We start from the raw sequence: 14520 nt of genomic DNA, 5'->3' as shown, positions 1-14520 counted from the left end.
AGCTCGTCTTACCTTAACCCCTCTTTTGACACACTGTGTGCACAGCCGCATGACAGACCTGAGTGTGGTCATTGTCCCATCCTCTGCCATCTTCACCTTCACATTAGATATGTACTCACTAAAATCCTGGACCAGTGCCTTCGAAAAGCCAACAGAATATACAATGAATTACATATATGTGGATTTCAGCAGGCATTAAAGAAATGTTATCAACCCGTTCAGACTACCTTGGCCTTTAGGAAGAGTTGGGAATGGCAGGCTTCTTCCTCAGTCAGGAGACCAGTAGAGACATATCCTGCTAAAACGCCAGTAAGGAGACTTGAACAACGAACCAGGCATTCTGGTGGTGTGGACTGAGACTGAGGAGAAAACACACACAGTACTTAGTTTGAACATACAGCAACTCACACAACCATGGTTCTAACATAGGCATTCACTCACATCTGGGGAGTAGCAGTTGAGTAGGTGGTCAGCCACAGACAAGAGGCCCTGCTCCAGCTTGTGTTTAAGGCTGGGGACAACAGTGAGCTGAGTGCCGGCTGAGGACCCCATCACTTTCACCATGGGGTTAGAGGGCATCTCGTCAAAGCTGAACTGCAGGTACATGCTCTCAATCTCACTCAGGGCACCTTTAACTTCCACTTGTGCTTGATCTTGCATCACAGCACTTTAAGCAGAGGGAAAGATTGAAGACGGCATGAAATCTATGGAGTTATGTTGACACTGATGACAATACGGTTGAATTTATCGGTTTTAGATAAATATTTCCCTCACCTCTCAAGTCCCTTTGCCCCAAGGAGAAACATAATGCCAGCTCGGGTGTCTTTGAGGGTCAAAGGCACAAGGATTCTGGGGATTAGGTTATGAGGAAAATCCCTGGGAAAAGAGGAATAAGACAAACTCTTATTAGGAATGTGTTAAAACAATTACAGACATAAAACATTGTACCAAGACAAAATAATCCCACTCGTAAATAACAGCTGGTGCACGATATCTAAGGAAGTCTCAAAGTTTTGCTCGCCTGAGGTAGAGTATCTCATAATAAGCTGTAGACCACACTACCTACCGAGAGAGTTTTCATCTGTATTCTTCGTAGCTGTTTACATACCACCACAGTCAGAGGCTGGCACTAAGACAGCACTGAATGAGCTGTATTCCGCCATAAGTAAACAAGAAAACGCTCACCCAGAGGCAGCGCTCCTAGTAGCTGGGGACTTTAACGCAGGGAAACTTAAATCCGTTTTACCAAATTTCTATCAGCATGTATATAAATGTGCAACCAGAGGAAAAAGAACTCTGGACCACCTATACTCCACACACAGAGACGCATACAAAGCTCTCCCTCACCCTCTATTTGGCAAATCTGACCATAATTCTATACTCCTGAATCCTGCTTACAAGCAAAAATTAAAGCAGGAAGCACCAGTGACTAGATCAATAAAAAAGTGGTCAGATGAAGCAGATGCTAAGCTACAGGACTGTTTTGCTAGCACAGACTGGAATATGTTCCGGGATTCCTCCAATGGCATTGAGGAGTACACCACATCAGTCATTGGCTTCATCAAAAAGTGCATCGATGACGTCGTCCCCACAGTGACCGTACGTACATACCCCAACCAGAAGCAATTGATTACAGGCAGCATCCGCACTGAGCTAAAGGCTAGAGCTGCCACTTTCAAGGAGCGGGACACTAACCCGGAAGCTTATAAGAAATCCCGCTATGCCCTCCAACGAACCATCAAACAGGCAAAGCTCCAATTGAGGACTAAGATCGGATCGTACTGCACCGGCTCTGACGCTCGTCGGATGTGGCAAGGCTTGCAAACCATTACAGACTACAAAGGGAAGCACAGCCGAGAGCTGCCCAGTGACACAAGCCTACTAGACGAGCTAAACCACTTCTATGCTCGCGTCGAGGAAAATAACACTGAAACATGCATGAGAGCACCAGCTGTTCCGGAAGACTGTGATCACGCTCTCCGCAGCCGATGTGAGTAAGATCTTTAAACAGGTCAACATTCACAAGGCCGCAGGGCCAGACGGATTACCAGGACGTGTACTGCGAGCATGCGCTGACCAACTGGCAAGTGTCTTCACTGACATTTTCAACCGTTCCCTGTCCGAGTCTGTAATACCAACATCTTTAAAGCAGACCACCATAGTGCCTGTGCCCAAGAACACTAAGGTAACCTGTCTAAATGACTACCGACTCGTAGCACTCACGTCTATAGCCATGAAGTGCTTTGAAAGGCTAGTCATGGCACACATCAACACCATCATCCCAGAAACCCTAGACCCACTTCAATTTGCATAACACCCCAAAAGATCCATAGAAGATGCAATCTCTATTGCACTCCACACTGCCCTTTCACACCTGGACAAAAGGAACACCTATGTGAGAATGCTATTCATTGACTACAGCTCAGCGTTCAACACCATAGTGCCCTCAAAGCTCATCAATAAGCTAAGGACCCTGGGACTAAACACCTCCCTCTGCAACTGGATCCTGGACATCCTGACGGACCGCCCCCAGTTGGTAAGGGTAGGTAACAACACATCCGCCACACTGAACCTCAACACAGGGGCCCCTCAGGGGTGTGTGCTCAGTCCCCTCCTATACTCCCTGTTCACTCATGACTGTGTGGCCAGGCACGACTCCAACACCATAATTAAATTTGCCGATGACACAACAGTGGTAGGCCTGATCACTGACGAGACAGCCTATAGGGAGGAGGTCAGAAACCTGGCCGTGTGGTGCCAGGACAACAACCTCTCCTTCAACGTGATCAAGACAAAGGAGATGATTGTGGACTAAAGGAAAAAGAGGACCGAGCACGCCCCCATTCTCATTGATGGGGCTGAAGTGTAGCAGGTTGAGAGCTTCAAATTCCTTGGTGTCCACATCACCAACAAACTAACATGGTCCAAGCACACCAAGACAGTCGTGAAGAGAGCACAACAAAACCTATTCCCTGTCTGGAGACTGAAAAGATTTGGCATGGGTCCTCAGATCCTCAAAAAGTTCTACAGCTGCAGCATCGAGAGCATCCTGACTGGTTGCATCACTGCCTGGTATGGCAACTGCTCGGCCCCGACCACAAGGCACTACAGAGGGTAGTTCGTATGGCCCAGTACATCACTGGGGCTAATCTTCCTGCCATCCAGGACCTCTATACCAGGCGGTGTCAGAGGAAGGCCTTAAAAATTGTCAAAGACTCCAGCCACCCCAGTCGTAGACTGTTCTCTCTCCTAACACACAGCAAGCGGTACCGGAGTGCAGAGTCTAGGTCCAAGAGGCTTCTAAACAGCTTCTACCCCCAAGCCATAAGACTCCTGAACATTTAGTCAAATGGCTACCCAGACTATTTGCATCGCCCCCCCCCCCCCCTTTACACCACTGCTACTCTCTGTTGTCATCTATGCTTAGTCACTTTAAAAACTCTACCTACATGTACATACTACCTCAACTAACCAGTGCCCCTGCACATTGACTCTGTATGGGTACCCCCCCTGTATATAGTTTCGCTATTGTTATTTTCCTGCTGCTCTTTAATTACTTGTTACTTTTATCCCTTATTCTTACCCATATTTCTTTTTAACTGCATTGTTGGTTAGAGGCTCATAAGTAAGCATTTCACTGTGAGGTCTACAGCGGTTGTATTCGGCGCATGTGACTAATAAAATTTGATTTGATTTAGACAACACTAGCAGAGAGGTTAAGCGTGAATAAATATGCGATATGAGCCCAGTGATAAACTGCCCACCTGCAGATGATGGGGTGTGGTCTTGAGCTCTCCTCTGCCTCTTCACTCTGTTCGTTCATCAGCAGCCAGCTCATGATGTTCTCCTTGAGGCTGGGTGGCCCGACCCCCTCCACGGCCCCTGCATGGTCCCACCCAGGGCCCAGGCTCTTAAGAACAGGACACTTGAGAAGGGCCTGGGCCAAACACAGAGCAGCAGCACTGCAGACATAGAGACAGAGGATGAAATGGTCCTTCAGAGATAAAAACATAAAGCACTATAGTTCGCAAAGAGTAAATCAAATGTTGAGGAAGTGACTTTATATGACAAAATCATTCATCAAAGCCAAGGACTCACTCAGAGGGCTTGCAGGCTGAGCCAGAGAAGAGCTTCCAGAGCTCTCTGTCAATGGGAATGAAGGCTCCCTGGAGGATTGTGGACAGCAGGGCCAGACTGAGGGCCTCAGTCTGGGGGGAGCTGACCCCCCGTAGAGCCAGGACCCAGACACGGCCCCACAGCCTGCCCAGTTCAGCCCTGTAGGATTGGGCCCTCTCTGGGTGTGTGGCCTGGCAGCGAGCCACCTCCCTCATGCAGCGCAGCACGTAGGGCCCCCTGTCACCCCGCCGCTGCTCCCCCAGCAGCTGGCACAGGACGGACAGCAGAGGAACCAGCTCCTGGCCAGGCACCATGGAGGGGTACTTAGAGGTCAACACTGATGTGATCTGTAACCTAGATAGGAACATTGTATTGTTGAGTTGGGGAACACAGAGGATATGGAGATGTGAAGAGTTTGATTGTACTAAATATAAGGATATTTGGCAAGTTAATGAGCACTGAACCTTGGTGTGATTTTGTGTTTTCTCACCATGGTATGATGTCAAAGTCACTATGGTGTGGCTGCAGGTGGTCTCGGAGAACCTCCCAGCCCAGCTCGATGCGTCTACGTTTGCTGGGCGTGCCGTGTGGACTGCCTCTCTGGGTGGCTCTGAGGTGGGCCTGAGTCACCTCCAGAATCTGGAGGTTACAATCCTCGCTAAAGAGCTGAGAAACAGTCAAACACCCAAAACATAAAGATGAGACCAACAATACTAAAATCATCTATTTTCATTCTTAAAAACAGGAGAACTATGTCAGATGATGTCAGCACAGCTCAGGTTTTAGTCTTGAACTAAATGAAGTCAAGATGGAAAAATGAAGGATCTTAGCTTTATCACCTGATGGCAGATTTCTGCAGTTAGCTCCATAAGGTTCTCCTTCACAGCGATGTGGCGCGACCCTGTGGCATATTTCCCCCGGCTCCCAATCTGGCTGATCTCACTCACCAAGGCATCGTACAGGTTATAGAGTAGACTCTGCCATTTGACCCAGTCCTCAGCGTAGGCTCCTGGAATAGTGAGGGGTGGCATGGGCAAGAAAAGTTGTCAGATGGGCTGTATCAATCATGATCTATAACATAATTCTACTTCAAGGGTTTCCGTGATGAAAACACTTCACACTTGTCTGTTGTTCTACACCATTTTTCATCGTTGAACATCAAAACAGATTCATAAAGACAATGGTGTTTTTCAGTTTTCAGTCTGTCCACAAAATTGCAACCATACCTGTGTCTTGTGTCTTTGATCCTTTGGGATGATGTACACAGAGCTGCAGGTTGAAGAACTCCACTATCTCCTCTTTGAGAGTGGTGCTGGGCCTCATCTGTGTCCACACATAGAGCACAGAGGGCAGGAGCTCCTCACCCAGCCGACACACCCTGATACGGCAGTTCATGGCAGCTGACCTCAGGAAGACGTTCAGAGCAGAGATCAAGTGCTCCACCACTGCCAAGTGTCTCTCCTGCCTGGAGAGAGAACATATCACATGCAGTGTAATGGATGAAGTCTCTTGATGGTAGGTCTCAGTGTAGACCAGAGGAGGCTGGTGGGAGGAGCTATAGGAGGACGGGCTCATTGTAATGGCTGGAATGTAATCAATGGAACAGTATCAAACATATGGAAACCACATGTTTGACGCCGTTCCATTAATTCCGTTCCAGCCATTACAATGAGCCCGTCCTCCTATAACTCCTCCCACCAGCCCCCACTGCTGTAGACCCAATTTCTAAGAGTTCAGTTCAGTAGGTTTACACATTAGACAACTTACACCTACAGTCTCTGAGGCGCATAACTAGTGGAAAATGACTGTGGCAAGTAGCAAATCCCTTGCATGATACAGGTCACCTCTCGCAGTTATTGTCATCGTACCTGGCATTGAGCAGTGCTCTGGAGAAGAAGCTGAAGAGTGTATGGCTGAAGCCCTCAGTCTGCAGACAGCAGCCCTTGACTACAGTGTGGATGATCCTGCTCACAAGCACACGATTTATGGCCTTGGAGGAACCAGTGAAAAGGCCACAATACAGATCCAGCAAATCTAGATGAATATTAGAGAATTAATTGCTTACAAACGAACAAGAATGAAATCAAAATCTGGACATTACATTGCATTCCGGACCATGACCTCAATCAAGCATTTACATTGTGTTTGTATTTCCTATTACTAGCTGCAATTACTCCAAAACATCACCAATTACTTCCCCCTAACATTCATAGATTACATTCAACAGGGGTGGCAGGTAGCCTAGTGGTTAGAGTGTTGGGCCAGTAACCGAAAGGTTAGCTTAACCACCTGACAGCAGATTTCTGCAGTTAGCTCAAGGTATAGAAATCTGACAAGGTAGAAATATGTAATTTTGCCCCTGAACAAGGCAGTTACCCACTGTTCCACGGTAGGCCGTCATTGTAAATAAGAATTTTCCTAGTTAAATAAACACATTTAAAAAAAAGTCTCTGCTGTATTGAGAGAGGAACAATAAGAACCACTGACCGTGCCACTGCTGCTTGGTGATGTCACACCAGTACTTGCGGACAGACAGGATGTTCTTGAGCAGGATGCTGCTGTAGTCCTCCCCATAGGCCGAGCAGCTGAATGAGCTCCGCAGCACCTCCATCACATGATTCAGGAGCTCGCCACAATTCAGCCGAGGCCCTCCTGTAGGGAGAGAAGTGGGGGGTTAAAGTACCCAGAGGGACTACAATAAAGTCAGTACGTCCAAAATGGAACTACTTTTCATCAGAGCCCTATAGGCCCTGGTCAAAAGTAGTGCACTATATAAGGAATAGGGAGCCATTTCAGACACATATTGGTGATTCCCATTGCCATTTTATTGTTAAGCCAATTGGTTTTAGTTTTGTCTTGCCTTCACCTACTCAACATGGCATCTTATTGGCTGGTTTGCGTGACTTGCTTGAGGGAGGATGTTTAAGTTAGAATCGTCCCAGTGAACAAGCACCAAACCTGCGTGCAGAGTTGGATGGTGAGCCGTGCATTGTATGACGTGCTATTGTGCTGTTTCTATCAGAATAAATCTCCATAACTGGTGCTACAAATTAGTCCGTGTCGATGATTGTACACAACGTAAGACGAGTACTGTTGCAGTGGTGCCGTGACCGTTCTTCTGGATCGGATCATCCTTCGACTGGATTTCCATCTCAGAAATCTGCGATGGTTGCCATTGGAGAATCACATAAGACTTTGCTAGTGCAGTTTATGGCGATATCGCGTTTCGCCACAAGAGGGTGCTAGTGCGTCATTTTTTGATTACTTAAGTTGGTGATTTCTCTTATTGAGACTTTCTACACTGCTCAAAAAAATAAAGGGAACACTAAAATAACACATCCTAGATCTGAATGAATGAAATAATCTTATTAAATACTTTTTTCTTTACATAGTTGAATGTCCTGACAACAAAATCACACAAAAATAATCAATGGAAATCCAATTTATCAACCCATGGAGGTCTGGATTTGGAGTCACACTCAAAATTAAAGTGGAAAACCACACTACAGGCTGATCCAACTTTGATGTAATGTCCTTAAAACAAGTCAAAGTGAGGCTCAGTAGTGTGTGTGGCCTCCACGTGCCTGTATAACCTCCCTACAACGCCTGGGCATGCTCCTGATGAGGTGGCGGATGGTCTCCTGAGGGATCTCCTCCCAGACCTGGACTAAAGCATCCGCCAACTCCTGGACAGTCTGTGGTGCAATGTGGCGTTGGTGGATGGACCTGTTGGTGGATGGACCTGGGGTGACAAGGGGTGAGTTCGCCTCACCCCTTGTCCTTGTCTGGAAGAAGTCTGGGGACCTGAGACTCTGTACTGATTTTCATTTGATCAATGCACGCACCATCAAAGACGCCCACCCACTCCCTCACCAGGCTGACACGCTGGCTGCTTTAGGTGGAAGTGCCTTTTTCTCGACAATGGACCTTACCTCTGGCTACGACAATGTGGATGTGCATGAGGATGACTGGAGATTCACAGCTTTTACGTCGCCATTTGGATTGTGCGAATACAACCGTATGCCACAGGGGTTATGTAATAGTCCTGCAACCTTTACAGTGAGGGGAACAAGTATTTGATCCCCTGCTGATTTTGTACGTTTGCCCACTGACAAAGAAATGATCAGTCTATAATTTTAATGGTAGGTTTATTTGAACAGTGAGAGACAGAATAACAACAAAAAAATCCAGAAAAACATGTCAAAAATGTTAGAAATTGATTTGCATTTTAATGAGGGAAATAAGTATTTGACCCCTCTGCAAAACATGACTTAGTACTTGGTGGCAAAACCCTTGTTGGCAATCACAGAGGTCAGACGTTTCTTGTAGTTGGCCACCAGGTTTGCACACATCTCAGGAGGGATTTTGTCCCACTCCTCTTTGCAGATCTTCTCCAAGTCATTAAGGTTTCGAGGCTGACGTTTGGCAACTCAAACCTTCAGCTCCCTCCACAGTTGTCCTGTCCCCTTAGTAGAAAAACACCCCCAAAGCATAATGTTTCCACCTCCATGTTTGACGGTGGGGATGGTGTTCTTGGGGTCATAGGCAGCATTCCTCCTCCTCCAAACACGGCGAGTTGAGTTGATGCCAAAGAGCTCCATTTTGGTCTCATCTGACCACATCACTTTCACCCAGTTGTCCTCTGAATCATTCAGATGTTCATTGGCAATCTTCAGACGGGCATGTATATGTGCTTTCTTGAGCAGGGGGAACTTGCGGGCGCTGCAGGACTTCAGTCCTTCACAGCATAGTGTGTTACCAATTGTTTTCTTGGTGACTATCGTCCCAGCTGCCTTGAGATCATTGACAAGATCATCCCGTGTAGTTCTTGACTGATTCCTCACCGTTCTCATGATCATTGCAACTCCACGAGGTGAGATCTTGCATGGAGCCCCAGGCCGAGGGAGATTGACAGTTCTTTTGTGTTTCTTCCATTTGCGAATAATCGCACCAACTGTTGTCACCTTCTCACCAAGCTGCTTGGCGATGGTGTTGTAGCCCATTCCAGCCTTGTGTAGGTCTACAATCTTGCCCCTGACATCCTTGGAGAGCTCTTTGGTCTCTGCCATGGTGGAGAGTTTGGAACCTGATTGATTGCTTCTGTTGACAGGTGTCTTTTATACAGGTAACAAGCTGAGATTAGGAGCGCTCCCTTTAAGAGTGTGCTCCTAATCTCAGCTCGTTACCTGTATAAAAGACACCTGGGAGCCAGAAATCTTTCTGATTGAGAGGGGGTCAAATACTTATTTCCCTCATTAAAATGCAAATCAATTTCTAACTTTTTTGAACATGCGTTTTTCTGGATTCTTTTGTTGTTATTGTGTCTCTCACTGTTCAAATAAATCTACCATTAAAATTATAGACTGATCATTTCTTTGTCAGTGGGCAAACGTACAAAATCAGCAGGGGATCAAATACTTTTTTCCCCTCACTGTATGAGGAGGATGCTAAACATCTTTGAGGATCAGAACTTTCTTGGCCTGCTGTGTTACCTTGATGTTGTCTTGGTCTATGTGACCACTGAAGATCTGGCTGTACAACGCCTGAAAATGTTTTTTGAGCGTCTCAAGACTCAGAACCTGAAGTTGGCGCCAAAACAGTGTCACTTTACGCAGATATCTGTGAAGTTTCTGGGGCATATCATTAGGGTGGATGGTGTAGCTACAGACCCTGAGAAGGTGAGGGCCATTACAGGAGTGACAGAAGCTGTTCTGATGTAAGATGGCACTGTCATTCCATCTCAGAAGAAATTGAGAGCATTCATTGGGATGGTGGTGTATTACCAACAGTTCATTGAAGGTTGCTCGACCATCACAAAGCCTCTCTTTGGATTGACAACTGGACACAAGGCTCCACGCTGGAAAAAGAAGTGACACTCACCTGTCAGGAAGTTGACTGCTGCCGACTGGACAGCAGAATGCAGACAGGCCTTATTACAGCTAAAGCAAGCCTTACTGGACCAGATTTTGTTGGTCCCACCCTAACTTCGACAAACACTTTCTACTCTCAGCAATGGCTTAGGTGCTGTGCTCTCCCAGGTACAGGAACAAGAAGCTACAGAGAGACCTATAGCCTTCGCGAGCAAGACCCTTAGTTATGTGCAGTCAAGGTATCCTGCGCACAGGCTCAAGTTCTGTGACAAGTTCCACCACTGGTTACGGGGTCAGCAGTTCGCGGTATTGATGGATAATAATCCCTTGACATACATCCTGACCAAAGCGAAGCTCGATGCTTGTGAACAGAGATAGGTCGCCAAACTGGAACCGTATGAGTTTGACATCCCTGGGCCAAAAATTGTTGTTGCAGATGCTTTGAGCAGAGAGCCCTTCATACGACCCAGTGCACTCCATAGACTGACAAGGATTCGGTACGAGACCTTACTAGCTGAAGCTAACGCTGTGCGCACAGACAGAGTGCAAGATGCGTTTCGCTGGTCCAACCACCCCTTTGACAAAGCCTCTGACACCAACGAGGTGGTTATTAGCTGCCAGGCTACTGTTGACCCCCCATCTGTTGCTTTATCAAGACAAGAAGTTGCTGCGGTTCTTCATTCACACAGGTGCTGGGATGGTGATGTTGGCTCACATGCACTGCTGTTGCTACAGCTGCAGCAGGCTGTAATGCCATCAGAGCAGACAAATGTCAATGTCCTACCACACAATCTACTGATGAGTAAGCAGCGTGATGAGCAAAGCGATCTTCTTTGTGGAGAGGGGGAGAAGACCATCCTGGAGAGACCGTGCCCATGAGTGTTGAGGTTTTGTGTCTCCTCAGAAGTTGGGACAAGTTGACCATGAAGATGGGTGTACTGTATCGTGTTTCGAAGAATGTGGTTACAAAGAGAAATGTATCTGTATGTGGTTCCAGCCTCCATTAAAGTGATGGTGTTGAAGGGTGTCCATGATGAAGCTGGCCACCAGTGACAACAGAGAACAGTCTACCTGACAAGACAGAGGTTCTTCTGCCATGGCATGGAGAGGGAGGTAAAGGAATATGTTGTGCTGCAGGAGATGCATCGTGAGAAAAACTCCTGATCCGGAAGCCAGAGCTCCTCTGGAGAGCATAATAACAACTGAGCCTCTCAAACTAGTGTGCATCAACTTCTGGTCTGAAGAACATTCTTCAAACAAGCCCCTGGATGTGTTGTTACTGGCCACTTTACAAAGTTGGCTCATTCCTTATTGTGTCCGAACAAATCTGCTAAGTCTGTTGCTCATCAGTTGTGGAACAAGTATTTCTGTGTCTACGGGATGCCTCACCGTATACACTTGGATCAAGGACCCAACTTTGAGAGCGCTTTAATAGCAGAACTCTTGAAGGTTGCAGGTGTTCAGAAGTCTCACACCGTACCATCCGATGGGGAATGGGTCTTGCGAAAGGATGAATAGGATGTTGGGAAACATGATCCGGGCCCTGCCAACGAGAGCAAAGCAGATGGCCTCAGGCACTGAAGTCCCTTACGTTTGCGTACAATTGTACAATCCACGAGACCACAGGCTTTGTCCCTTTACTGCTAATGTTTGGGAGGACACCAAGGCTGCCTGTTGATAGTATTTGGCTCTGTCATAGAGAACCCAGAAGTTGTCGACTATGACCAGTTTGTTCAGTCCTTGAGGAGATATCTGAAAGAAGCCATGAATACAGTACAGGCATCTGCAGCTAAGCAGTTGAAGTGGCATGTTGACCTGTACGACAGAAGAGTCAGAGGAGCACCAGTGGAGATTGGTGATCGAGTGTTGCTGGCTAACAAGGGGGAGCGCGGAAAGCGGAAGCTCGCTGACCTTTGGGAGGATACTGTCTATCTTGTCACTGGATTGAATGCTGACAGTCACACCTTTAAGATTCAGAACAGCTCCACTGGACAGGAGAAGATGGTACATCGCAACCTGATAATGCCAGTCAACTTTCTTCCTCTTCCCCATGCTGCAGTTGATGATGGAACAGATGTCTAGATTAACAGAGTCTGAGGACGGCTTTGTGGTCTCAGCTGCCATGGAACTGCCGTGGGTGATGATGATGATGAGGATGCTGAGTAGAGAACAAAAGTGTGGGTGTCAGAGTTGCCTTCTGAAGGAACAGGTGACCCAAGCTTGGAGGGTGATGTGCGATCCTTGGATGCTCAGGACATTCCACCTTCGGATTCTGTTGAAGATGTACTGCAGCTGTAAGGTCTGCCTTGATCAGAGATTCTTCAAGAATCTGACCCAGACCGTAACAGTGTAGTGAGTGAGCTAATTGACCAGTCTGCTTACAATATCCATACTGACCTACCAAACTCGGACCATTCCTTACCAGATCAGTTACGCACTGACTGTGTTGACAGACCCACTATTGCAACAGTACACAACACTGTCACTCTTTATGCAGTTGAAGGTACTCTGGGTCGTATTAGGTAGGAAGACTATTTAAACCAGTGTCAAGACTGATTGTAAATATTATTAGATCATCACACAAGATGCAGTGTATCAGAATACATCTCCAAGACCTAGTGCTATAAGTTGGAGTCCGTGTCGATGATTGTACACAACGCAAGAAGAGTACTGTTACATGGACATTAGGCTCTATAGGTCTATGATCTTATCTGGTATGTGATTCTCCAAACCCTTACTCTTGTTGGCACAGCGGATGAAGTATTTGACCAGGCTGCTGATCTCCTGCATCTTCTTCTGACGGTTAGCCTGTGTGGTGGCTGACACGTTGGCTTTCCCTGACTGGAGCAGCTCAGTCTCTTTCTGCAGATACTTCTGCAGAAACCTGAAAGAAAGGCAGTGAGAATGCAAACAGTGAGAACGCAATGCGATGATGGACTTAACCAATAAAATAGTAGCCTGGCTACACCTTACACGGAACCCAAACGGCTGCGCGCGTGCGCCATCGTGCGCTATCGTGCACCATCGTGCATAAATATATTTTGTCCCCCTACACCAAACGCGATCACGACACGCAGGTTAAAATATCAAAACAAACTCTGAACCAATTACATTAATTTGGGGACAGGTTCGAAAAGCATTAAACATTTATGGCAATTTAGCTAGTTAGCTTGCACTTGCTAGCTAATTTGTCCTATTTAGCTAGCTTGCTGTTGCTAGCTAATTTTTCCTGGGATATAAACATTGAGTTTTTATTTTACCTGAAATGCACAAGGTCCTCTACTCCGAAAATGTATCCACACATAAAACGGTCAACTGAATCGTTTCTAGTCATCTCTCCTCCTTCCAGGCCTTTTCATCGTTGAACTTATATGGTGATTGGCATCTAAACCTTCATAGTATTACCACGACGACCGGCAAAACAGTTTGTCTTTCGATCACCCACGTGGGTATAACCAATGAGGAGATGGCACATGGGTACCTGCTTCTATAAACCAATGAGATGGGAGAGGCAGGACTTGCAGCACGATCTGCGTCAAAAATAGAACTGATTTCTATTTTAACCCTTGGCAACGCAGACGCTCGTTGGTGCGCGCGAGCAGTGTGGGTGCAATAATTGAATAACATGGATTTCAAAATGTACTTTGCAATGCTCACATCGCGTGCGCGAGCGGTGTGGTCAGCCTATTAGTCCTCTAATAGTGGGAATTGTGTAATAAGCAATAGTACCTGAAGACTGCATTCCAGGTGAGCTGCTTGGAACTTTTAGCAGCTCTGGTTCCAGAAGTGCGATCCAGCTCCTCCACTGTGTCAGGAGACCGGATGAGCTGTCTGAAGCGATCAGCCTCTTTCTGGTTACAAGAACAGAATGTTTTGTGTACAGATGTTGAAATAGGCCTATTGATTCAATGAACTGATTTTATGAGTGACATAAATTACCTTTCTCTCCGTTGCTTTGTCATTCTCTAAACCTTTGCAGCAGACCAGCAGCTCGTGAAGGACCAAGCTCATGATGCTCTAGGGTCGTGTATCAGGTTCCATCAACAGATTTGGGGGGGCATGCATCTCTAAAAACAAATGACAATGACATGTATGAAGCATGATGTTGATGATAAATATGACAAATTAAACAGACATGATGCATTGATCAAACAAAAGTGTCAACAATTTCATCACTTTGGAAAGAGTGTAGCAAGCCTAGCGTCATAACAAATCATAGTAATTCACAATGAATACTCCTGGTTGCTGAAAAATAGCTAGCTAGCTAACTAGCAAGCTAAAGCTGCTGCAGTTAGCTTGCAATAATAGCAAGCATGGTATTGAATTCACACATAACACCAAAATAATCAATTTTAAAAGGGTCACATATCAAACCCATCACATTTTATATTGATGCTCGGTTATTTCATACCTTGATGTTTATTCTCCTCATATAAAGTGAAACTTCCGCCAAAGATAGAAGGGATTTTGACATGTTGAAGTACGCACGCAGCAAAACCGCGCCCCCCACGGTTGAAAAAGATACATCACAACC

At 46.4% G+C, this 14520-nt stretch overlaps 1 protein-coding gene across 7 annotated transcripts in view; it reads right to left on the bottom strand.

The window, feature by feature from the left end:
• The window catches only part of atm (ATM serine/threonine kinase), a 40330-nt gene extending 25829 nt beyond the window's left edge, over positions 1-14501 (bottom strand). For all 7 annotated transcript variants that reach the window (XM_014214778.2, XM_014214781.2, XM_014214780.2 and 4 more), the window contains exons 1-15: positions 14398-14501; positions 13926-14053; positions 13716-13837; positions 12725-12870; positions 6604-6768; positions 5985-6150; positions 5343-5581; positions 4956-5125; positions 4607-4782; positions 4099-4470; positions 3765-3962; positions 775-876; positions 442-667; positions 228-359; positions 13-138 (exon numbers count right to left, since the gene is read on the bottom strand). In XM_014214778.2, coding sequence (XP_014070253.1) covers positions 13-138; positions 228-359; positions 442-667; positions 775-876; positions 3765-3962; positions 4099-4470; positions 4607-4782; positions 4956-5125; positions 5343-5581; positions 5985-6150; positions 6604-6768; positions 12725-12870; positions 13716-13837; positions 13926-13997 — 2412 coding nt within the window. In that variant the 5' untranslated portion in view covers positions 13998-14053; positions 14398-14501. The remainder of the gene's footprint in view (positions 1-12; positions 139-227; positions 360-441; positions 668-774; positions 877-3764; positions 3963-4098; positions 4471-4606; positions 4783-4955; positions 5126-5342; positions 5582-5984; positions 6151-6603; positions 6769-12724; positions 12871-13715; positions 13838-13925; positions 14054-14397) is intronic.
• Positions 14502-14520: the final 19 nt, after the last annotated feature.

This window comes from Salmo salar, chromosome ssa09, assembly GCF_905237065.1.
Source record: "Salmo salar chromosome ssa09, Ssal_v3.1, whole genome shotgun sequence".
NCBI classification, from domain to species: domain Eukaryota; kingdom Metazoa; phylum Chordata; class Actinopteri; order Salmoniformes; family Salmonidae; genus Salmo; species Salmo salar.
This window is presented reverse-complemented; position numbering and strand designations above follow the sequence as displayed.